General features: G+C 33.7%; 4 protein-coding genes across 5 annotated transcripts; 2 read left to right on the top strand and 2 right to left on the bottom strand.

The window, feature by feature from the left end:
- The first annotated feature begins 4,769 nt into the window (after nt 1–4,769).
- LOC112786549 (uncharacterized) lies at nt 4,770–5,641 on the top strand. Its single transcript, XM_025829919.1, has 2 exons — nt 4,770–5,491; nt 5,629–5,641. The coding sequence occupies exons 1-2, from the start codon at nt 4,770–4,772 to the stop codon at nt 5,639–5,641; spliced, it is 735 nt and encodes a 244-aa protein (XP_025685704.1).
- A 2,795-nt stretch (nt 5,642–8,436) lies between these two features.
- On the top strand, nt 8,437–11,470 carry LOC112782298 (histone-lysine N-methyltransferase SUVR3). 2 transcript variants are annotated; one of them, XM_029296109.2, is made up of 2 exons: nt 8,437–9,174; nt 10,866–11,470. In XM_029296109.2, exons 1-2 carry the CDS (start codon nt 8,535–8,537, stop codon nt 11,309–11,311), a joined length of 1,086 nt encoding a protein of 361 aa, XP_029151942.1. In that variant the 5' UTR covers nt 8,437–8,534; the 3' UTR covers nt 11,312–11,470. The 2 variants fall into 2 exon arrangements, with proteins under 2 accessions (XP_029151942.1, XP_025680427.1); XM_025824642.3 differs by having other exon boundaries at nt 10,923–11,470.
- Nucleotides 9,791–14,509, bottom strand: LOC112782299 (uncharacterized). The gene is made up of 2 exons (XM_025824643.3): nt 14,006–14,509; nt 9,791–12,511 (listed from the first exon to the last, which is right to left on the bottom strand). Exons 1-2 carry the CDS (start codon nt 14,381–14,383, stop codon nt 12,116–12,118), a joined length of 774 nt encoding a protein of 257 aa, XP_025680428.1. The 5' UTR covers nt 14,384–14,509; the 3' UTR covers nt 9,791–12,115.
- Nucleotides 14,510–18,296: 3,787 nt separating this feature from the next.
- LOC112784311 (probable inactive leucine-rich repeat receptor-like protein kinase At3g03770) lies at nt 18,297–22,745 on the bottom strand. The gene is made up of 7 exons (XM_025827462.3): nt 21,029–22,745; nt 20,810–20,943; nt 20,403–20,643; nt 19,687–19,889; nt 19,490–19,542; nt 19,291–19,399; nt 18,297–18,811 (listed from the first exon to the last, which is right to left on the bottom strand). The coding sequence occupies exons 1-7, from the start codon at nt 22,374–22,376 to the stop codon at nt 18,533–18,535; spliced, it is 2,367 nt and encodes a 788-aa protein (XP_025683247.1). The 5' UTR covers nt 22,377–22,745; the 3' UTR covers nt 18,297–18,532.
- Between the last annotated feature and the right edge of the window lie 4,019 nt (nt 22,746–26,764).

Genomic DNA, 26,764 nt, shown 5'->3' on the forward strand with positions numbered 1-26,764 from the left:
CAATCGTCAAAACGTTATTCTGAAGACGTAATCGGCATGGTCAAATGTTAAAAACTCAGAAGAAGAAAATTGATCCGATGAAAAATAAAAAAGAAAAAAGGACGAAAAATCTTGATAATTTTAAAATGAGAGGAAAAGGGATCTCTATCCTCCATTCTTCCACGACTCTGCCCATTGCCGTCGCAGAAATGGCCCACAATAATGGCATATGGTTAAATTGTCAATGATTCTCCTCTCCTTTCACCAAAAAGAAAACATGATTCTCGGCTCCAAAAGTGTTACGTCACTTGAATTAGAATCTTTGATTTTTTATTTGCCAATGGTTAAATCAGGAGTATTATATTAAGAGCATGTCATGATTGTTATCACTGTTACGATTATTATCAAGTATCAACTATGCTAATAGTAAAATATAAATATATATTAAAATATAAATATAAAAAATATTAGAAAATTCGTAAATTTTATAATTTATATTTATTTATTATTAATATTTTTAATAATGTGAAATTTTATCTAATGATATGAGATTATTTATTTTTTTATGGTTAAATACTGACTAAATTTTAATAAAAATATTAATCTCCTAAACTTTTTCTATAAATATATATTAAAAATAAATTAAATTATATATATTTATATATAAATGTATTGATAACTAATTTTAATATATGAATAACATTTTTGTCCCAATAACGAATAAACTATTTTTTTTGTCCCAATAAAAACTCAACTGGTCCTCATTGAGTTTTTAGCACTGTTAGCAGAACCGGACCGGACCGGTCGATTTGACCGAAAAACTATACCTTATACTAATCCAATAATTGGACCGCACAAAGTTAAGAACCAGTGCGAACCAGTCAAATTCACAAAGAACCGATAAAAACTGGTCAAATTCGATAGCAACCGGTACAATTTAAAATTTTCTCAAAATGAAGCAGGTTCGAACACCCATCCCTCCAGGAAATAAAAAATTTAAAATTTTCTCAAAATGAAGCAGGTTCGAACACCCATCCCTCCAGGAAATAAAAAGTAGCTACACCCACCAGACTAACTTGCCTTTTACTAATGTATATACAAATTAAAATACATATTAATATTTTTCGATAAATAATTTACTTTTATTTAATTTATTTTAATTTTAATTATAAGCTCATCATTTTTAAATTAATTATATTTTTATTTAATAGTAATTATAAACTCACTTATTATTTTTTTTATAATTATATAATATCTATTAATATTATTTTTTAATAAATACTTGTAGTATATAATAGTATAATAGATATAAACTAATTAATAAATTATTAAAATTCGAAAATAATACTTATTTTAATATAAAAACAAAATAAAAATATTTATGATAGAGTAAAATTAACAAAATACTTATTGTTTCTGTTCCGTATTGTTTAGAATAGCTAAATATTTTTAAAATATTAGTAAAAATATATATTTTAAATTTTTAATTCTAATTTTTTTACTATATTTTATTTTTTATTTACATAGGACCGGGTTAACCGGTTCAACCAGTAATCCACCGATTAAACCAATAATTCAGTAACTCAATAGTCTGACCGGTTTGATCACCGATTCAGTTCTGACAACTGTGGTTTTTAGTATGTAGTAACTACTTGAGTTATTTATCTTTCTTTGTTAATCCCTAAATTTTCAAATTATGAGATAAATTAATCGCTAAATTTTTTAAAAGAGACATTTTACTCAATATGCCAAACAACCAAAAGTTACAATAAACTGTTATAAACTTTCATTTACACTATACCTTTTTGTGGGTTGTAAAAATTACTGTAGATATAAATTGTTGTTGTGACTAATATCATTAGTTTTATTTTTCATTTTATCTCTTTAATTCCCTCACTACACATCAATTTGTGTTACTATAGATGTATAGTTAAAAATTGTTTAATAAATAACAAATAAGAAATTATCTCTCTCGTATAACCCTTCTCAAAGCTTGTCTTTATTTTAAAAAAAATTATATAAGAAATGAGAAATATTAAATAATCGATAGAATTTATTAATTTTAAATTTTGACGACCATCAGTTAATCAATATTTAAAAAATATAAATTAAAATTATGTTATTAAATTATTAAATTAAAAAAATAAATTCATAATTAAAAATAATAAAATCTACTTACTTTTGAGTATTTCTTATAAAAAAATTAATTTTTTTGTCGGTCTTTTATAATTTCATTAAATTTTTAATTAGCTTCTTATATATATATATATATATATATATATATATATATTTTGATACTATATCAGATTTTATAATTAAGTTTCTATCGTGATAAAAACGCTGAAATTAACGGAATATTCGATTAAGCAAAATAAATATACCTAATATTTGACTGAATATTTTGTATAGTTTAATAGAATATTCTATCAATTTTAATATTTTTGTCACAATAAAAATTTAATTATAAAATCTGATATAATATAAAGACTTAATTAAAAAAATATAAAAATTTAATTAAAAATTTGATAAAACTATAAAATTGATAAAATAATTAAATTTAAAAAAAAATATGCAAATTTAGTGAGACAAGGCAAGGATGGAGGTGTGATATTTTGACATAGGTGCATGCATACGTGTGGATCTATCATAATCCATATGTTTGGGAAGGCCATGTGGTCATGTGGGTAGATTTAGGTTCTTCGGTTCTTTCTCTTGTCGTTGTCATTGTACTTGGGATCTGCAACCAAATTTGATTTAAATATGGTAATGGATTCAATCGGCGTGGCCTCTGTAATAAAATAATATTAATTAATAGTCTAATAATATAATATTATGACTAATCTTATTTATTTGCAGTTTGGTGCTTGCTTGCAATCTTGTTTGGTTAGAGGCTGCTTCTCTAATACACCGTACACGCTCGAAAAGGATCTTGCTTCCACTAATCCTTTCATACATATTTATTGATACAACAAATATTTTCTACATTCTGACTTATGTAACCCTTAAAATAATAATAATTCTCACACAACACTCATCCTCGACTATATTATATGACAGCACATATAAATGTTAAGTTGAATCAAAATATTTTCTATACCAAGCTTTGTCAGTATTATACTATTATTCAATATTATTGTTTCAACTGTTTGTTTGCGCATTAATCATGCTCAACACCCTTAACTATTTGACAAATAAAAATAATATGTTTGTTTATAATCCAACAATCTCATGTAACCATATATAAGCAACGCCCTACACTACTTCAAAGGCATATAACATATGATTAAGTAGAGGCAGTTCACATCCATCCAAATATATTCTATATAAAAACTAACTTAAGTAGCTCATAACTATATAAAGATTTAAATAAATTAATACAAGATCACAATGTCTAGAGAGAAGTTGTTTAGTGATCTCCTTTATCTTCTTTCGATTAGTTTGCATGAGCAAGTGGTTGACTTATTTATCAAGTACATGTCTCTAGCTCCATTCAATTCGTGTATCCAAACTTGGCATGCTTGATTCTCACAAATCAAGTACTGCAAGTTTGAGAAGACATGTTACTTAGCTTAGATGATATTTCATTTGTAGTTTTGGTATATGGTAGATAGACATTTTGTATAGCAATTAGGTTCGGTGCGGGTAAATAGCTTAATTAAACTTTTTTTTGAAAAAATAGTTTAAACAATAAATGTTTATATTAAAAGTAATTTATAAATAAATTATTTTGTATTTGATTATTTAGTTTTAAAGTATTTATTTTAAGAGAAGAATGATAATAAACTTTTTATTACGAGAGAAGTAATTTTTTTTAACTTTTCTATAAATACTAAAATAACTTTTTAAAAAACTGTAATTTAATTTTAAAAATTGATATGGTCGTTACACCTACAAAGCTCGGCAAAACACGTTACATCTCAGCCATAACTCGGCGATATACGTTACAAATACCGCCTTCATGAGTAATAACTCGGCAAAACCGACGTTATGGATCCAAACAACCGAGTAAAAGGCAACATAATGACCATATACGTTATCAATCATCACCAAGACAGACGTTGAGGAAAAAACCGTTACTGACAGAGAACCGATCATATAAAAGCAAGGTAAAAGTATCTTTTCCAGGGACTACTTACTTGAATCTTATACTGACTTAAGCATTGGAGTGCCTTTGCAGGTACACTCCCCCCTCTCTTCCTCTTCATTGTCCACACTTCTGCAAGTTGAAAGGAAAAGCTCGGAACTGACGAGCTAGCAGTGCAGCCTCCCGAGGAGATAGCTCGGCTGACATTCCATACGAGTAGCCGACCTACTCTACAGGCAAGAACAATTGGCGCCCACCGTGGGGCCGAAGAGATAAATTTTTTCCTCTTTTGGTCTCGATTCCTCCGCATATACCTATGGCTGACGCGCTGCCTCCTACTCCATCCGAACTTCTCCGGATGGTGACCGAGCTGCAACAAGCAAACCAACGTATGGCAGAAGAAAATCAGAGAATGGCTGCCCAGATCACCGAGTTGAACAATGGCCAAACTGAAAATAACAACATTCGTCAATCTCAGCCAGAGGATGCCGAACATCATTCAAACCCCACTCATGTATTTGAGACCATTCAAGTCGAGGATGCCCAGCCAGAAGACGAGAATGAGGAACCAGACGAACTTGTAGGCCCTTTCACGTCAGACGTGATGAATTTCGAATTACCATAACGATTCACTTTACCATTGACCCTCACACCTTATGATGGACTCGGAGACCCAAAAAAAATCATCAAGAAATTCCGATCAATAATGATCGTCAACGGTGCATCTGATACTATTTTGTGTCGTTGTTTTCCAAATTATTTAGACGGTCCTGCACTTGATTGGCTTTGTGCTTTGCCTGCAGGTTCAATTTTACGATTCCAACAGCTGGCCAAGCTATTTGAGGATCACTTTGCTGGCTCCGCAATTTATCTGCATGACTCAGATTATCTGAATACAATTAAGCAAAGACAAAATGAGAGCCTAAAAGACTATATGACTCGTTTTACGAAGGTCGTCATAAGCATACCTGATCTCCACCCTGAAGTTCGCCTTCATGCCATCAAAAGCGGACTTCGACCTGGGAAATTCCAAGAGACAATCGCCGTATCTAAACCAAAAACACTCGCCGAGTTTCGAGAGAAAGCAAAAGGCCAGATTGATATTGAGGAGTTGAAACAAGCTCGGAAGTCCGACAAAACAAACTACAGAGACGAGGAAAAAGTGCATAACAGTAAGAAAAATTTTAAACTAACCCCTCGTTTTGACTCTTATACACAGTTCAACGCTAAACGGGAGGATATAATCAAAGAGATCCTGAACTCCAAATTAATCAAACCACCAAGAAAAGCGGGGACATATCAGGACACAAAACACGTCGACAAATCTAAGTACTGCACTTTCCATCAGAAGCACGGCCACACAACCGACGAATGTGTCGTCGCAAAAGACCTCTTGGAACGATTGGCTCGGCAAGGGCACCTTGACAAGTATATTGGAGGACACATTCAAAAACATACTCCAACCTCGGCAGGCAATACTCCATCCGAACAACCAAGCCGAGGAAAGGACAAGCCTTCCTCGACCCAGTATGACCAACCACAAGGTATCATCAATTGTATTTCAGGAGGAGATGCTAGTGGAGGCTCATCCAACTCGGCTAGGAAAAGATATTTCCGAACAATCAGATACAACTCTACAATAACAATTCAAAACGAGAAACATTTACCTGCATATACTGCCCGACGGCTATTTCCCCAACCTCATTGGCCAATGATACATCGGCCGATGATTGGCAAATATCATCGGCCACAGACATATACGGGAAGTCACCTCCCCAAACCGATAACCCATCACTATATTCAGAAATTTCATGAAGTTTCTTCTGGTTCATTAGAAATGCACGAATTTCCTCCAACGAAACATCATCCCCCCTTTGACTAGATTCTTCGGACAGGTCAACAACTTCACTCTTTCTTTTCTTCACAATAACTTTCCTCCGATCAATTACAGGCTTGCTGACCTCAGCGGCAACAGTAGTTTTCTCCTTATTGGACGAGGATACTTCTTTTTCCAGATTCTTATTCTTGAACCTGGACCTCAAGGATGCAGCTGAGACACCAGGATACTTACCCCCTGTATAAACATACAAAACGAAGTTAGCAACATTTCAAGTAAGGATAAAGCACACAAAATAACAAAACTCACCCAAATATTCTATAACCGAATCCCTATTTTCCTCCCACTTTAAAATTTCAAACATAGATATCAAATCCTTCCGATCAATTTGCTCCACCAGGAACTCAATAATGCACACATTCTTCGGAGTTATCACCTCGGGTCTAAGTATATTTTGCTGCTCCGAGCACCATCAAAGGGGAAATCTCTCAGCTACAAACTCGTCCATATAAAAAGGAAATTGATTCTCCACACTCCTCACTTTTAGATACATCTCTTTGAATTCTTTAAAGGAAGATTTATACAACTTGAAGATACCAAACCCAGGAGTTCTATTTAGATTAACCCATCCCCTTTTCAAACCCCTTTAGCTTGAAACAAAGAAAAAAACAAATCCACAGAAGGCTTTTTCTCAAGAATTTCCATTAATATCTCAAAACACTTCAAAAATGCCCACCCATTAGAATGCAGCTGTGAAGTAGCACAATTTAGTTGCTTCAGAATTTGGCACTCAAACTCAGTAAATGGCAACTTAACCCTCAGTTCCTCCAAAACACAACTATGCATGTAGAAGTATTCAAACCCCTGACCCCGGTGATAAACCCTATCTTCCACACTACACGGCAACAACTCCACCTGCACCCCAGAACCAACCCTCACAACCTTACCAGTATCAATCTCCTTAACAGTCGCCTCATCACAAAATAAAGATACCCGAGACTTAACATCTTCACTAACCCAATCATAAGACCAATCAATAGTCTTCTTTTTATCCTTCTCAAAACCCATAAGAGAGCCCAGACAATGAAAATAACAGAGGAAGAAGGAAATGAAAAATCAGTAAAGGATACAAAGGACATGCATACCTCTTTTACTCTTACTGTTTCGAAAGTAGCAAGACCAAGGATCAGGGGTAACCAAGTTGAAACTTAACCCTCAAAACTCAATCACATCAAACGGTAAAGTGTGTTTTGGAAACGTAAAAAACCATTTAATAAACACAACATCTTTCTCTCTCCTCACTAATGGCTTGACACGACTCCCCACTTTTCCCACTAACATTCTTTTTAATGAAGAACGTTGAACTGGGGGCTCCATAACTAATCAATTTAACCGAGCTATAACTCATCAAGAAGCTCAACCTGCTTCATTAAAAATTTTCCTCAGGCTAAACTTGGGGGCTGTGATATAGTCGTTACACCTACAAAACTCGGCAAAACACGTTACACCTCGGCCATAACTCGGCGATATACGTTACAAATACCGCCTTCATGAGTAATAACTCGGCAAAACCGACGTTATAGATCCAAACAACCGAGTAAAAGGCAACATAATGACCATATACATTATCAATCCTCACCAAGACAAACGTTGAGGAAAAAAACCATTACTGACAGAGAACCGATCATATAAAAGCAAGGTAAAAGTATCTTTTCTAGGTATTACTTACTTGAATCTTATACTGACTTAAGCATTGGAGTACCTTTACAGGTACACTCCCCCCTCTCTTTCTCTTCATTGTCCACACTTCTGCAAGTTGAAAGGAAAAGTTCGGAACTGACGAGCTAGCAGTGCAGCCTCCCAAAGAGATAGCTCGGCTGACATTCTATACGAGTAGCTGACCTACTCTACAGGCAAGAACAAAAATTATACCAAATATTAATACTATATTTTTTAATAAATTAAAAATTAAAAAAAAATTTATAAACCTATCCAAACATATCCTTAATATTATTAGTTAATTTATTTTAAGTGTAAAAACTTACTCTATAGATCACACTTTACTCTCTCAATTGTAAAAAAAATGAAGGATTGTACAACTCTAATTGATTTAGTCAGCTTGAAACTCACACCAATCATTTCTCTCACATTATAGCAAGCTCTCTCGTCTCATGTCTCTTTCTCTCTCTCATTTCACAAAATAATTATCGAGGGATCAAAATTGATTATTGCGTAAATGATTTAAGAATTGAAGAACCATGTGAAAGAGAAAGACAGTGAAAATTTGGAACTTGATAATTAAAAATTTTAGAAATTGAACTATGTATGAAATTTAAGAAAGCAATTGAGTTCTTACTCTATGAATTTGATAAAATTGATTGTATGTTTCGCGAAGAGCGAGAAAACCGTCGGGAATTCGCAATTCCGCATCCAGCGAGAAGCCCTGTCCCCTATCCTTGCATACAACACCTATACCTCCCATAATCCAGCATTAATATCCATTTAAAAAATAATTTCTGCAAGAATAATGGTATTTTTTTCCCCCGAAATAATACTATTTTTTTTTTCCCTTCGAAAAATAAATAGTTTTCATCTTTTAATTTAAATTAGTTTTATCCTCGTCTTGAGCATTTCATGTTAATGGCAGAAGAGACAGTTCCCAGAAAAGCCAGCTGCTCCAACGACCCACTTATCCAATGCGCCGACCTCATCCTTCCATGGCTAACCCCACCGGAACTCGCCACCGTCTCCATAACCTCTACATCCCTCCACAAGGCCTCCGCCTCCATCACCACCCGCCGATCCTCCGACGCTTCTAGAACCTTCGAGAACCTTCCAGTCCCTTTCCGCAACACCGTCGACCACTACCCCTACGCCTACTTCCTCTACACCCCTTCCCTCATCCTTCCCTCCGCCGCATCCCGCCTCCTCCGCCAACCCTGGGGATCCGCTGCTCCTCTCGCCTCCGCGCCGAGTCGGATCCCCGCGGAATCGGTGAGTTTGGTCGACGAGTTAGGTCAGAGTGTGTTGTCTGGTTGCGACTGCGAGGCTTGTGGCGGTGTGGGTTCCGACTGTCCTTGTTTGGGCTTGGGTGGGCTGGATGACGTGGGCAGTGAGTGCGGGCCGGGATGTGGGTGCGGACCAGAGTGCGGAAACCGGTTGACTCAGAATGGGATTGCTGTTCGGGTGAAGATTGTGAGGGATGCAAGGAAAGGGTGGTGTTTGCATTCTGACCAGTGGATTCGGAAAGAGGAGTTCTTGTTTGAGTATGCAGGTATCTGCTATATCATTTCTGTGTGTTTTCTTCTTTTAAATTTAGTGTTTAACTCATATAGCTTCAAACATGTGATAAAATTCGATTTGATAGTGTTAAATAAAATTCTATCATGCCTTATACAATGTACAAAACAGGGCCTAGTGATGAAATAATGTATGACTGGTTGATAGGAGAAGTATTTTTATAGATATGAAAATTGTTAGTTTGTTTGATTGAGTTGGCTGTAGGTTATAGAACAATGGATACTAGATAGTCCTAGAACCACTGGTTTCTCTGCTTTTTGGTCTTTGCTACCCATATTGGAGGTGCAATCAATGTTATGTATATCATTGAATACTTGAAATCCATGTATGAGTTCAAGTTATTGAATGCTGACTGATGTTGTAGGAGTGTCCTTTAACTAGTGGCAAAAGTCTCTTTCTTGTTTGAATTTTTGTTCTGGTTAAGTACTCACCTACGTTGCTTTGAAGCTATAAGGACTAAGGAGGTCTTTATCTAGAAAGTGACAGAGGCCTCTTTGCTTATGGCAATCCATATAGGAGGTGAAATCAGTATCTTCGCAGAATGCATATTTGAAATCTGGAAATGAACCTAAGAAGTTATTGTAAGTTCACTGGGGTCATCAAGTGAGGCATTCAATTGCAACCTTCTATTTAAAAGGGTTATGTGAAAGGCAGTTGACATAGACAGAGTACAGAACTGAATGGTTCTCAATTATGAGATCAGATGTCTTCTTGCCCTTTATAAAGTTGTATGAATACTAGTTCAAGCCACGTTCTAGTATTTTCTATGGTGTTTTATGATCGGATTCCTATTCTCTATCATTTTTCAATGCTGCTTTGCCTACAAGTAATTTTAGGAACTCCTTTGGTCTCTGTATGAGATTGAGATCGATGTGTTTGATTGTGGGGTTGATGGGATTGCACATAACAAGTTAGGAGTTGTTTATCTGTGAACATTAAACTGAAGAGCCTGCCCTGAAATATAAATGTGAAGTCTTAGGGCCACTAGTCCCATCCTCAAAATGCTTGATAAGTGAACTCTTGGTGCTTGCTTCAAATTTGTGGGTGCCATCCGTCAAACTCTTCTGAGCTTGTCTTTCAATCTAATGGTCTTGTTCTTCACTTTTTCGTACAACCTGTTCTTCTAGTTTGCTTCTTCTCTTTTTCTGACTTTGCTTTGAGTTTGACTCAGTGCTCTGTTTTTTGTTCGAAGCACATGATTCTAATTTTTCTCTGGTTGTGAAGTTTTATGACTGTTTGATCATTTTTTTTGTTGATGCTAATTGCTTTGATCAATTTTATTTCACTGTCGGGTGCTTTAGTTGTCTGATATGCGATCTGTCTGCTTTAGCTATCTCTGTTTGGGGATTTGAACCAGATATTTGCACAAGTTATCTATTTGAGTTGTTCTCTTTTGATTTTTTATTTTTGATTCTTTTGAAATCATTTATCTTTTAATTCTATTTGCGCAACTTTACCTTCAACTTGCTGTGGTGATCTTATGCATTTGTAGTTAAGAGTTAGAGTTTAATAAGATGTCTTTCCAAGGTTGGTTTGCTTATCATGCATATATACACATTTGAGAAGTATTTTTGTATTTTGGTTAGGATGTCATTGTTAACTACCTTGGTTGCTAGTAATTCCTTGATTCTTTAATTTGTGTTCTCACACTTGGATTTCTTTTAGTGTATCCAATACATCATACGAATGTAAAACTGATTCATGGTTTCCTGCTTGGAAAAGGCGAACTCTTGACAACCAAGGAAGCGCGGAGGAGACATCAATGTTATGATGAAAAATCATCACATGGTAGATTCTCTTCTGCACTTTTGGTTGTAAGGGAACATCTTCCATCTGGAAACGTATGCTTGAGATTGAATATTGATGCCACAAGAATAGGAAATGTTGCCCGGTTTGTTAATCATTCTTGTGATGGTGGTAACTTGAGCACAAAGCTAATTAGAAGTTCAGGAGCTTTGTTCCCCCGCCTCTGCTTCTTTGCTTCGAAAGATATCCAGACAGATGAAGAGCTTACATTTAGCTATGGAGAAATCAGGAAAAAGGCCAATGGTCTGCCATGCTTTTGCAGTAGCCCTTCATGCTTTGGAACTTTGCCTTCGGAAGACACTTGAGACACGTTTTTGTTTAAGGATATGGATTAGTTGTGAAAGGAATACCGATGTTTTTGTTGGCATGAGCTTTTACAAAATGAGTTAATGTGGATAAACTCTTCCTTTAGGTCAACCTCATTTGACTTGAATAAATCTTAAATATACCTAGTTTTAAATGTACATTTTTAGTCATTTTTTTAATATTTAGTGCCTTGTTAATGTTATATATAACATGAGTTGGCGAACGTATTTGGGGTAGAAAACAACAAAGTAAAAGGTTCTTTTGAATTGATTGAGGAGGGAGTCATTGCCTTCAAACTATTAAAAGAAAGGAAGAAAGAAGGAATAATAATAAATTAAATAAACAAATTATTAAAAGAAGACAATTTTATATTTTAAGAGGATGTTGCTAAAACAATTTGCATCATACTCCTTCTCAAATGAGGTAAGTTAGGGTTAGGAAACCATTATGTCATTTGAGTTTAGTACCTAAATTTAATCTAACTTAAATCCTTAATGCTTCACAAAGCAGGATTTTCGGCCTTCCTTGTATACAATTAACAGCATGCTTAAGTAAAAAGGGAATTGCATTGTCATTCCATCAATCAAGCAATGACCATAATTTATATTATAAACTTAAAACTTCATTTAGTTGGAAAAAGTTTAGGTAAATTTATCATTTATTAATCCCCCAACTATACCCCCAAACTCAATTTTCTTTCGCATGTAAACTTGAAACTGACAGAGTCATAGAAAGAGTAAATCAAAGGAAGACCAAACATTAAACAAAAACTGATGGTTTTTTACGGTGAATATAAATAGCCACTACAGATCAGGGTTAAAGACCGGAGGAATCTTGCTTTCTTGTTCATCATCATCATCATATTGAGACAAGCGAGAGAAATTGCTATTATGATGAAGTGGATGAATGCTGTGAGACGATGAGGGTGCTGTTGCCGCCTCCATTGAGAGGTCGAAACCACCGGTAGCAGGGTTGAAGTTGGTGATGTTCATAAGGTTAGTTGTGGAGGCAGATGAGCTGTTTGAGAATGCTGGATACAGCCCCAAATTGTTGATCATCATGTTTGGGTGGTGATGCTGTAGTGCTTGTTGTTGCGGCTGCTGCTGCTGCTGGGTGGTGTCAAGAACACTTGCATATGCAATCCTTCCATTCATCACTTGAGTTTGAGTCATAGCCACCTCTGCTTGCAAAGATGCCACCTGAATTGGCCCAAAAGAAAATTTAGTTTTTATTAGAGATATAATTATTCACGTTGTCTCTTCTTATTCGCTTAAGTTTGTAGGATGAGTGGTTTTATGATATGGTATCAGAGCTCTATATTCAAAAGATCTAGAGCTCGATCTAGAGCTTCTGTTTTCTTATATATAATGACGTTATTTTATTTACAGACGATGGATCTACAATTAGTGGTGAAAAAATAAAGAGAATTTAATAATAAATTTTATAAAATTGAAGGTGCTAATTAGGAATTTTAGCCAGATCTTTATTTTTCTTATGATTTTTTTAGGTGGGGAGAAATTTATAAGAATAGTAAGAATGCCTTAATCATTCAAGTACATGTTTTGTAGCATGCATGTTAGGAGCTAGTCATTCAAGAGCATATAACTGCGTCAATCGACGTATAATCCTGAATCCTAAACTTAGAGCATAACTACGAGAATGAATACGTGGTATGTACATCACCTGTTATTCCATATGCAATTTCAATATACAGTATATTTTAATAATATAATATTTAGTACAAGAATATGTATATACTTTAAAACTTAGTTGATGTTGTTTTAGAGATTTTACTTTTTGTAATCTGTCATCTATTACTTATTACATATTGGAATATAGGAAGAGTTTGAAGCACAATTTTTTTTGTCTGAAATATATATATACATACACGGATACGGATACAATACGAAATACGCAGATATATTTTTTGGTGTTTTGAGAATACATCATATATATATATTATAAAATATTTTTTAGATAAATTATAATGATATTTTTATATTTTATTAATATTAAAATATAAAATAAATTTTAACTATTTTTAATGTCTTTTTTTAATTATATAAAGTATTTAAAGTATTTTTTATTTTAATAAAAAATAACATATACTATTTCTAAACTCATTTTAAAAAATACATGTTAAGAATATTGAACACGCTGATATATGTTGGTATATAAGTGTATCTAAATGTATTAAAGATTTCTTTTATTTTTTATTAAGATACAATTAGATACCACAAATATGTGCGTATAGATGAGTGTCGATATATATCGTGTCCAAAATGTGAGCCGACACGTGGATACAATAACTCACTAAAGTTTGAATGTAATAAAACTTCTTAATTAGAGCATTAAATATATATTTACTATCTTGACTTGCTTTATATTTGTTATTATTCTACGTATTTAATTTATAAAAAAATAAATTAATAGACGTGTTAGTATTAATTAATACATTAATTTCTTATAAAATTGTTCTTGTGTTTGTCCAAACATCTTCTATCATTGTTAATTCTTTTTTGAAATCAATTATCTTTCTGAGTTTTAATTGCAAACTAGTAACATTACTATCTGTATTGACGATCCATATAGCTAGCTACTTGGTGTCACTGAATTCATGCAAGCATGCTTTAATTTGAACAACTAAAAAAAACCAGGAGTTGTAAAAAGCAAGTGCAAAATTAAAGATTAACCTGTTGTTGCAAAGAGAGAATGGTGGACACACAACCATAAACCGGATCAGATAGCCTTGCCTGAGCCTCGTAACAAATAGTCGCCACCGCTTCATTGCGGCGGTGTGCCGGAACATGCAACAAAAGCTTCGACACATTGCTAGCACCAAACACCTTGTGAACCGCCGCAAACTTAGCGGCACCTTGGTCCGAGCTAAAGTGGGGTGCAAAGATGCACCCTGCAACACACTTCCTCCTCAAGAACTTGCAAGCCCCGCATGGACTACTCGGAGATGGCGGCGGCGCTCCCTCTTGCGTTGGCGCCGCCGCGCCACGCCTTGCGGCACTAGTGCTTCTACGCCTGCTTCCTTCAGCACCACCGCCTTGTGGCTCAGCCATATTGGGTTATGAATTATGAAATATCTTTGTATGGTATGTGATTAATTAGATGGGAATATAGAGACTTGATCCTTATATGGAAATTTTTGGGGGGCGTCAATGCACGTTGGTCTTGTGAGTTGATTGGCATGGTGAATAATGTGGCCCTTTTTGTTCATTGTGAAAGAAGAAAACGTTAAGGTTGGTGAGGGTTGTGTGTGTGAGGAGCACGTGCCAAGTGAGTGATGATGGTGTGGCTAATGTGGCCCTTTTTATTGTATGGAAGTGTAGCACATAAAATACTTGTGTTTGTTTGTTAGGCGTTATGTATAAATATTATTATAACGGTTAAATAGTGGTTGTTATGATGAGAAAATTGAAAAGAAATAAAAAAAAAAGGATATTTATAATTTATCTTTGGTGGGGAAGCACACAAGAATTGTGTAGTCTTTTTGCTTCTCTTCGCGTGTGTGGGATTCATATGCAAAACACCAAACATGCATTCATGTCATGGCTAGACGACTACCAAAGATTGCTTTTTTCTCTTTTGTTCATTTCTTCCTCTTTTGTATCCACTAAGCATAGGGCAAACGCTATAACACAAATTTTGAATTAATAAAGTCATGGCTGTTTAGAAGCGCATCAATTATTTGTCTCAACTCGAATAATTTGTGAGTTAAATAGATTTGAATTAAGCAGACACGAGTACACTCTCATTGCGGCTCTCAACTCTCCTCTTTTAAACTCTCTATCCTTCTCACCCATTTTAACGAAACTTGATGAGTTTATATTATGTGTCGTAGATTTGTTAACTATTTTAACATTTTAGATAGTTTATTATGAAAATATATGAATGTATATAAGGATGACAACGTGACAGATTTTTACACTATCCGATTCTGTGCCCCGTCTTACTATATTCTAAGAAAAATCCATTTTGCTATTACTCGCGAATAGCAAAATTTTGTATCCTTAACCATTTCTATCTACTCCATCTCCTACTCACTCTATAATCTCTTAAAATTAAACATTTTTTTATCTTTTATATTATATTATATATATACTGAAATGAGTAAAGCCAAAATCCGACTCTTGATCCACCTGAACAAAAATCCACCCCCTCAAAACTATTTTTTTATAGAAAAGTCTAGGGGTCAGCAACTTTGTTAAATTCTGGTCAGCATATAACCAGCAAAGAAAAGTGAGCCATTAGATGAAATCTCACACCCATCTCACACCATTAAAATCATCATTGATGGCTATTTGATGGCTACAAATCACAAAAATTGCTAGTCCCCTAGCATTCCTCATTTTTTATTATATATATATATATATATATATATATATATATATATATATATATATATATATATATATATATATATATATATATCAGAGCAAATAGCCAATAGAGGTATTCATAGATTGTCGATTTGCATATCCGCGGTATTTATCCAAATTAAATCTAAAAATTGCGGAAATAGATCCGATCCCGCAAGGCTATCGGATCGGATCCGCACACTAATAAAATTGGATTTCGAATTTTGTGTAGGTATCTACATATCCACAAAAATAAATAAATAAATAAATAAATAAATATTTTTTTATGTTTTATTTCAACTAATAATTATCATATATGTTGTATTATTTTAATTCATTATTTAAAAAAAATATGTTTAATATTATTTAAGAGTAAGCATATTTAAGCTAATAGAAAAGATAATTTTATTGATATTTTTTTAATAAAAATAAGTTTTTAAAAATATTTTAGTGTTTTGTGGATATATCTGATATCCGACATTCGATACACAAATATGCGGATCGAATCGGATTGAATCCAAACATAAAAACTGCGGATATTGAATTTGATGATTTTAGTGTGGATCAGATTGAAATTTTGGCTATATCTAATCCAATCCAATCCAATCCGTGTTTACCCCAATTCGCAAACCAACCTAAAGGTGGAGTGAATAAGGGTTGGATTTTTTTTTTTTACCAAAGATAACCCGCAACCTCTTAATTGAGTATGTGGAGATTATGCCATTTGAGTTATTACTCATTGGCAAATAAGGGTTGGATTATCATCCCTAAATATATGACAAATTTTTTTATTTATATGAAAATTGATTAAAAACAATTGTTGAAATTATGTAGTGATTTTTTAAAAAGAAAAGAAAGAATTAAACGAGTCAAATTGAGATGGTATTTTTTTCATTTGTTTAGAAGCAGATCAATTTAGCTGGCCTACAATAATTTTTTAGTTAAACAGATTCAGATCGAACAAACACACGAGTAGGCTCTCAACTCTCCGCTTTCAGACTTTACTCTTCTCATCCATTTTAACGAAGCTTAATGAGTTTATATATTATGAATTATATATTTGTTAACTATTTTTTAGATTTTAGATAGTTTATTATGAAAATATATGAATCAATAATTTTTTTATTTGTACGAAAATTAAATAAAAATTGCTAAAATTCTGTAGGAATATTTAAAAAAAAAAAAAGAAAAAAAATCGAATTGAGCTGATATTTTCCTAACTTGTTTAAAATTCAGGCTAGTCCATCTTTTTTAATTTTGTTTTACCGATGGTGGTGAATCTGCTTGAATCCAACCCGTCTACTCATTTTTTGACAACTCTGTGCCAATTATTAAACTTTTAGCATTGATCGAATAATGATTTGGAAAGATCGATGAATTTATTTGTTTTTATTTTATTTTTAATGTTGAAAATATGTTTAAATTAAAGAATAAACATTGTAAACGCAGAATTCTTATATACAATATAATTTAAAATATATTTGAATTATTTTTGTATAATATTTGGTATATTTTATAAACAATCTTTTTATATAATTCACTAATAAAATATATGATATTTACCATAATATGCTATTTTTAATAAAAATGTTTCTGTATTACAATAAATTTTAATAAAAGTAATAGGTTTTAGGAACATTATCTATATGATTTTTATTTACAAAAAAAATTATTGAATAATAAAAAGATTTTTTGCCATCAAGATTTTCATTTGATTTTAATTTTATTTTGACCATTTGGTTTTGATTTTATTCTTTAATTTGGTCAGTGTTACACAAATTGAAAACTCTTTTTTGAGTGTGAATAGTTTGGCAATAAAGAATAATCTTACATTTATAGTACGTCATATTCTTTTTTATTTATTCTAGACAATTCATTTTTTTTTTAATTATTCACCTATCTTTATACATATATAATTAGCTATACTCAAAGTTTGGCTATTTGAAATGTATGGCACAAGTATATAAATAGAAAAAATACTCATTTTGGTCCCTAAAGTTATATTCGAGTCTCAATTTAGTCTTTAATGTTTTAATTGTCTTAATTTAGTTTCTAAACTTTTCAATTGACTATGGATGGAAACCACGGCAGGGACTAATGTGATTAAAATTTGAAAAGTTTAGAAATTAAATTAAATCAATTAAAACTTTAAAGACTAAATTGAGGCTCCAATGTAAGTTTATGAACAAATTGAGTATTTTCTCATATAAATAATAACAAAACATAATTACTCATGTAGAAAACATAATGCCATCTCAAATATCTAAATAGAAAAATTTTATGGTATCTAAAAACATAATTACTCATGTAGAAAATATAATGCCATCTCAAATCTAAATAGAAAAAAATCATGATATCTAAATTATTACGGTCTAATTTATCTAAAAAATGAGAAAAATAAAAGTAGATCCCATTTTTTTTATTTTTTTTTATCAAATAGTTAAAAAATGAGGTACTATAGAACACAATATCTAAATATTACATACATTTATCATGTACTATAAATGTTTAGATGTAAACTTAACAAATTCATATTCATTAGTGTTTATTACTTAATAATAGAAATAGATTAAGATGACAATCTTTCGTATCTAATTTCTATAATTATCAATCATTTTAATTAACGATTTTGTATTAAACTAACCTGTAACTCGTACTTTCTTACATCATGAATTCATGATGAAGTTGCACAGTTCTCATGCTTTAAAAATGAGAAAACTCACAATCTCTAACCATTAATATTCAAGGCTTAAACTTAAAGATATATCAAAGAAGAAAAATAAATTGAAAAACTTCGGTGCATACAACCTTAAACCTTAAATTCTAAATCCTAAACTAAGCAGCCACCTGCTAATGGAAGTTCATTGGTCGCGACGCCAAAGGTGATATGGGAGAGCCATCACTGCTTTGACTTTGAGAGTCAACTCTCCATGCATCTTGGACTTGAGCAGCAAACTGCAAGTTCCATAGAACATCCTCGATTGAGGGTCTCTCTGATGGATCTTTAGCCAGGCACCTCACACACACTTCCATCATTGTCTTCAGTGATTGATCCAAGCACGCCTTGCGAATCGCCGGATCTATGATGCTCATTCGAGCTTCATCGTTTGATGTTATGCTTGCTTGCAACTACCTCACAATCCCATCATCAATGGAAGCATCAGACTCACAAATATTGTATTGCAAAAATAGTGAACCGTTATATTCAACAAAACTACTATTATCTATACAATTTGACTATCTCTAGCATTATTGATACTCTAAATATGTTAATGCGTTCGATTTCAGTCGCAAGATATTGAAGATACGACAAAAACAATACTTTTTTTTTTTAACCGAAGATAAGAGACTCGAACCCGCAACCTCTTAATTGAGTATGGGGAGACTATGCCATTTGACGTATTACTCATTGGCGACAAAAACAATACTTTACTCTTTCAGTATATTAATTCAAAGAAAATAGATTATAGGAACTCTCATAATTTAAAGAAATAATTGATATTCTTGGTTAATTTCTGTGAAACTTAATTATTTTTTAAAAATATATAAAGAAAGAAAATAAAAATGCTGAAAATACTGAATAATAAATCACAGTATCCATTTATTACCAGGTCCTTTAAGGTGTCTACATTCCTTGGTTTTATTGTCCTTCCAAGAATGAGTTCCAGTAGAATTACTCCAAAGTCATAAATATCTGACTTATCTTCATGTCTTAAACTGCAAAATAACATCACTTGTCAATTCTTAATGAGTTGCCATACCCTTTATAGTTACATTTGTTATCAGATAAATTTTCTAGTAAATCACCTTTGTTTAAAGCTTGGACTTCTGAATCCAATGGAAAGATTTCCACTTCCACTCTGCATCAGGCATGAATACACCAAATTTACTAAGAAAACAATGTAACTTCTTTATCATAAAAAGAAACAAAAATGATATTTCAACAACTTCGTATAACAAAACAGATCTATCAAACTTGTGAGAGAAAGAAATTTTATTGGTACCTTTACAATATTAGATAACAAAGGTAGGTTGTAACTGCTGATTTTTGCAACAAAATTCTGATCCAATAAAACATCAGTTATCTTTATATTGTTTGAGAATACAGCAGGGACAAGTCCTGTATGCAAAAATTCAATTCCCTTTGCTACTCCAATTGAAGCTGCTATCCGTTGTGTCCAGCTCAGTGATTTTCTATAATGTCCATCTGCCAAATAACATGCAAATATAAAAAGATGTGACTCCTCAACTTCACAAGTGCCAACGAAGTTCAAGAGGATAAATTAGAACTCTTAGGCTGCGTTTGGAAGGGAGACGGATACTGAAAGATTGAGATTGAAAGACGGAGACTAAGGGACAGAGATTAAATTAAGTCTATGTATTGTGTTTTGTATAAAATATACTGGATTAAGTTATGTCTCAGTATTATGTTTAATTTAAGATAAATATGGAGATTGTGTGATAGATTTAGAATTTGAAAAGTTATATGATGATATTTTTAAGAAGAAATATCATTAAAGTTTCCGTCTCTATCCTCAAAAATTTCATTCCGCGTCTCCACTTTCTGGAGGTACTAAAATGACTGAAATTTTGAGTTTTAAAACTGAAATTTTAGTTCCATTTTCTGACCACCAAAACACAATACCGAATTTTAGTCTTCAATCTCAGTTCTAGACTCCGAAGACAAATGCTTCCTTAATCATTGCTGTTTGGGAATTACCTGAGATCCAGCTCTTGAGTGTGCCATTGGGTACATATTCAAAGACAAGGAATATTCTGCTGACACTTGAATCATCTAAATAGCATTCAAAGCAGTGTCCAAGGGCACTGACTAAGTGGAGATGCCTATACTTTGATATCAGCTCTATGTAGTGCATAAAGTCTTGAGTGCTGAAGCATTTTCTCATTTTCACACATCTTATGGCAACAAGTGAACCATCCCTAAGTTGACCTCTGTACATCTGACAGAATGCATTACGATTTCAATTTTTCTTTGAATCAAAGTACACGTGCATCAACCAATTTGGATTGATTGACACTTAAGCAATGTGTCAGAATATTCATGAAACAGAAGCTTTCATACAACTAAGAAAACAAGATGGAGTGAAATAGAATTGGTATATATACCTGTCCTTGAGAACCTTCACCCATGAAACGAGCTGAGTCAAAATTGTTTGTAGCTACCTCAATCTCTTCCAGTGAGTAAGCTCGATAAGGTGGCAGACCAACAGATCCGAACTTCATTGTTTGAGATACATACCCTTTGATTACAATGCAAAATGGTTATCATCAAGTCTTAGTTTATATCATTTGAGCATTTTCAAGGGGAGAAAGAAAGAAAGTTACTTGCATCAGATTGTAGCTTAGTGGTGTATCCAGAAGCTGCATTTTCTGATATCAATTTCGTTGGAGGATTCTTCTTCACTCTGCTTTTGGAATTTCCTCTTCTAACAATAAACAAAATCAATGAAAAAACAGCTACAACTCCAAAAATTCCACCAACTATCACACTTGAAAGAACTGCCTTAGACACTCTTCTGTGCCTCTTCCTTTCAGGTAACAATATTCCAACTGCTATGGCTTCAGTGTGGCAAAACGACGATTCGTGTTGATCTCGATCCGTCTCCTCGAGACAATTCCCAGCATACCGGACACTCCTTCCATTCGAATTCGACTCCAAACATTTTGGTAAGCTTCCAGCCAAAAGATTTGAGGATAAATCCACTGCTTGGAGTTGAGAGTTGCAAGAAACATTATCATAAAGCATTCCTGTTAATCTGTTTCCAGAAATGTTTAGATAAGTAATAGATGGAAGTGATAACAGTTGCAGCTGGAAGGGCCCAACGAAAGAATTCGAAGAGATATCGAATCGTTCGAGCTGATAGTATGAGCTTAATTCATCAGGGATATTAGATCTAAACTTGTTGTTTCTTAGCACTAAAGTAACCAACTTGTTTCCAAGCTTCGGAAAGTCAGGTCCAAAAGCATTCTCATCCAATTCCAGCACTTCTAGATTCACCAACCGGCTTAAATCAGGTACTGCTCCATAAAACCTGTTATGAGAAAGCGAAAGAACGCGCAGATTCTCTAACTGACCGAGCGAATCAGGAAGAGAACCGTTGAATGAATTAGTCTTTAAACTCAGCACGGTTAAGGCCGGGAAGGAATCCAGCCAGTCCGGAAGACGGCTGGCAAACATGTTGTCATCAAGAATTAGTGTTTGTAGATGTGAAAGCGAAGCAAGCTCGGGAGGGATGGCGCCACAGAGAAAATTTGAACTCAGATTAAGTATCTCGAGCGACGACAAACGAGCTATCTTAGCAGGCAAGGGACCCCAAATGCCAAGAGAAACCAGTGTGAGTACTTTCAATGTAGGAAACTTTACCAGTGCTTTGACAAAGGAATCAACTGAGAAAGTTTTCGGAAGAGGCGAAGCTTTCGCTTCGCCTACGATATTAAGCTGAGTTATGGTGCCTTCATAGCACACAACAGTTAGAGAAGTTTTTGAATCTGAGCTGCAGAAGTCTGTGCTGCTATTCCAGCTGCTTAAAACAGCAGGGAAGTTTAATAGCCGTTGGATTGTTAGAAGCGCCTTAGATTGCGTTGATTGAATTCGTTGTTGCTCGGAATCGAGAATTGAGAGTGTAATTGTTACCAGAATGAGAAGCATTGAAGGATGAAGTGTTTTTGCCATTTGCAGAGTACCAAGAACAGAATGTGGCTGCTCAAGTATACAAGAAAGAGAAAAAGAAAAAGAAAAGTTGAACCACTTGGAGAAAAGTTTTATCCTATCAATCAAAGTGAGTGATGAATAAACAAAATTCAAACAATGAAGTGAAAACAAATGGAAAGAAAACAAACAAGTGTAAATGCCTTGAGAAGTAGCATTTTGCACCTTACAATAATTTCACATCACCAAAAATCTTAGTGAAGCATAGGCCAAGACAAATTTGGTGACACGGGTTGAATGAAAATGAACGGGGGGTCACAAACTCACACTGGACACTTACTCAGAAACCGACATTTCATCACTGTCAAACAATAAATGAACCACAAATGTTATGGCCATTAGAATTTATTATTTTTTTATCATTTAGACATCATTCAATTTTTTTAGTGTAATAATCTAACAACATACTTTATTCCATACTTTTAAATATTAATGGCTAACTAATAGTTAAAAACAATAAATTTTAACGGCCTTTAAACATTTCTCTAAATGATGTATAAATGTTTTCATCATCTCTTTTTCTTCTGGAAGCTAAGCCTAAAGGAAAGTCATGGCTTTCAACGAGGAAAAAGCAAAAGAGAGATTCTTCAACAGAAGCTAACCCTTTATTCTTCACTATATATAATTCCTCAACATATCCACATTTCATCATGTGGATTCCACAGATTTTGTAAAACCATAGCTACGAAATTCGTTAAGTATTTCTTAGGCTGCATGCTTTAATACGAAAATTGGTATGCTATTAATTTAATAAAATAAAATAAAATATTTTCTATGAATATACTTTCTATGTAACATATTTTACATGTGATGTATTGTGTATTTTTTGCTAGTTTCCAAACAAACCATATCGAAACATAATGCTAATATTTGTTATCTACAGTGTTTTAGCATTCAAAATAATTGTGAATCAAATAAGAAACTTTATTTTGTCATAATTTTAAGATGATAATATTGTTGATTAATTAATATTTGTTAAAGATGGTTTTGGGAGACAGTACTGTGATGTACACTTTCGCTTTCAAGGAGCGGTAAGACTTAGCTAATAGCTAGTTAGCTTTATTGTCACACTTCAACTTTGTTTGTGTGACCTTTCATTTTATTTGTGTCTTTTGCTTTTGCCGCCTTTCTTTCTTTTCACTTTCTTTCATTTTATTTGTGATCATTGAACTAGTGAAGAAGAGTACTCTTGACAGTGAGATTGTGCTCACTCTATTCTCACATCACATGAAGAGCTGACAGTGCCACGTCAGCATACACAAATGATTTTAAGGACATGCAGCCAAACCAAATTATCTTTACAATGCATATACTAAAAGAAATATATATATATATATATATATATATATATATATATATATATATACGAGAATTTTAATTTTAATACACAAATAATATAAAAATTTTATAAAATTATCTAATATTATTTTTGCTAATACGTTAAATAATTAGATACATATATAATTATTTAATGATATAGAATATAAAAATAAGTTATTACACATTATAAAAAAATATAAAAATAAAAATAATTTCTATTTAACTCTCTCATAAATAAAGGGATAATGATTCTTTATAATATGCTTTATAATTATTAAAAGAAATAGATTGAGTCATCATAGTTAATTTTAAATATTTCTTTACTTAATAAGTTAGAAAAACTAAATTAATTAATTAGAATAAACTCATTTTAACAAATTACAAGAGTTTAGAAAGAAAAGGATTTTTTTCAAAAATAAAAAAAATTTATATTTTTTCAGAAACCATTTTTAAATTTTAATTCCACAAATATAATTTTTTTTTATAGAATAAATTTGTCGCACCCCAACAAATTCTATAAAATTTTTCTTTGTTTTTCCTTTTTTACAACTATCCGTTGCGTTTCTCGAGGTGTCATAATGGTACGTGATGGGAGAGAGAAGGGTTTTCTTTGTTTTTCCTTTTTTTCCCCTTGTCCCTCCATATTACTATTTGAATGGTGTTGGGGATTTTTTTTTCGGAAAAGTATAGGTAACCAACAAAATTTTTGAACAATGTGTAAACAATGTGAATTAATAGGATTAAAAAAGTAAATTTAATTAGTAGCATTAAATTAAGGTGTAGTTTATTTTCATTTGATTGGTGGTTGTTCATGTTGTTCAAAATTTTCATTGTTCCCCTAGCACTCCCCTTTGTTTTCTACCCTTCTTTATAACTGTTCTTTTCTCTTTCTATTTCTTTTTCGTTTGTGAGAGCGTCTGCTTTAAACCTTTGTTTGTTCATTATTGTTGTCGAGAATTTGTGGTTCCACATTCCCCTGCGATCGTGCTTTTCATTGCTCTTCTCCCCTTTCAAACTTTGACACAGGTTGGTGCCTCTTCTTCTTGTTTATGTTTCACATTTGTTGTTTTATTCTTGTTCTTTTGGAAATTTTTTATGGTGGTATGGAAAGAATGGGGTGCACTTTCGTAGCTTTAAAACTAGAAAGGATTTTATTTTTGGGATTTGTTCTTAGGATGTATACTTTTCTGAAATTCTGGGTAGTGAGCTGATGGTGGTGCCCCTTTAAATATAGGTATGGTGCCACGGAAGGTGGTTTAGGAGAACCCGGGACCCATCTTCCCGGCCAGGGGTGTACCGGACTGTTATCATTAGATAACTTCTGACGTGTTGGGTACACCCTCCGAATTGGGCGAAGATGATCTTCGGAGGCTCCGGGAAGAGGGAGCCGTTTATGGAGGCGGAGCAGCAGTAGAAGCTCCTACTCGACGATATGAATAAGAGAGTATGCTACCTTAATTTAGATTCTCTTACTGTCCTTGATTGGAGGTGGGTGCACAAATCGTTGTTCACAAAGGTAGGGATTCGGTTGCCTCTTTTTGAGTTCATTATAGCCCTTTTGAACTAGGTTTTCGCAGCTCCAAGTCGGCTACATCCGAATAGCTGGGATACTATTCGGACTTTTGATTTGGATTGTACTTTCCTAGAGATCCCTATTTGGGTCGAGATTTTTTTATATTTCTTCCTCTGCACCATTCCTCATAAGGAAGGAAGGCATCAGAAGGGTTATATTTCTTTTCAGGCCCAACCGAATCGTCGGATATTCGATTTATTCGAGGATTCGTTTAATGGGTTCAAGGCGGAGTATTTTAAGATTCGTCCTGCCCTAGGGCATTGATGCATGAGCATCTTTAGTTGTTTTTTTATTATTTTCTTGAATAAAGTTAGTAATTTTCTTGTTATAATTGAGATTTTTTCTGCTCTAATCAATATTTCTTGAAGTCATCTTAAGCTTTGGTATGTGTAGAAAAAAGTTAAAAATGAGCAAAAATAAGGATGAAAAGAAGCAAGCAAGAGGAACATTAAGATCAAAGAAGGGAGAGATAACCCAAGAAGCTCCTGGGAGAACTAAGAAAAATGGCATGCAAAAGAAAGCAACCTCCCAGGAACCGGGAATTGAAAACAAGCCAAGGGAAGTTCAAAAAGAATTTGTAATCCTGACCTCTCAGCATGCATAACTTGAGTTAAAGAAGTCCAAATGAAGTAGTTTAAGCAAAATTAAAAAGCCAACTTCTAAAGATTTTTAACGATATATAATTATCCATAGTGGAAATGCTTCTAACACACCCAAATCCTGCATTGAACGCAACCCCATCTCAAGCTCGAAATTCCCTGCGCCTCACGCAGCAACCTATGTGCTTCACGCATGAGTCCCTAAACTCTTCACACTCTAATGAGTATAATTTGAGTTACAGGGGTCCAAATGAGACAATTCTAGTGGCTTTAGAAAGCTAACTTCGAGAGCTTTCCAACAATATATAATAGTCTATAGTGGATATGCGTCTAAGACAGCTTCCTCCTGTGTTGAAAGCATCCCTATCTCAAGTGCAATTGCCATGCATGCACTTCACGCCTCAACAGCCTCACCTCCCAAGAGCTGTTTCTCCTTGCCTTCTCCCCATGCACTTCACGCCTCAGCCTAGGCACTTCACGCATGCATCCAGAGACACCCAAGAGCTACCTTCCATGCCATGTGCCTCACGCATGGACTTGTGTGCTTCACACATACTCAACAAAAAGCTCCCAGCCTTGCCTTCTCCTCATGCACTTCACGCATGGTTGTGTGCGCCTCACGTATAGTTCACAGAGGCCTCCAACTCCTTGTATTTTGGGCTGCGCTTCACGCCTCCATCTCATGCGCCTCACACACCAAAGTGGGCTACTCCCAGGGCTTGTGATTTCTTGATAAATCACTTCCTAATTCTTCCAAATCCTTCAATTCTTCAGCACTTAATTGGTTGCCCAAGATTTAGTTTTAAGCCCATTATTTCAACAAGGCACATCAAGTTTTGAATTTCAATTACAAGAAAGAT

This window comes from Arachis hypogaea, chromosome 20 (genome assembly GCF_003086295.3).
Source record: "Arachis hypogaea cultivar Tifrunner chromosome 20, arahy.Tifrunner.gnm2.J5K5, whole genome shotgun sequence".
Classification (NCBI taxonomy): domain Eukaryota; kingdom Viridiplantae; phylum Streptophyta; class Magnoliopsida; order Fabales; family Fabaceae; genus Arachis; species Arachis hypogaea.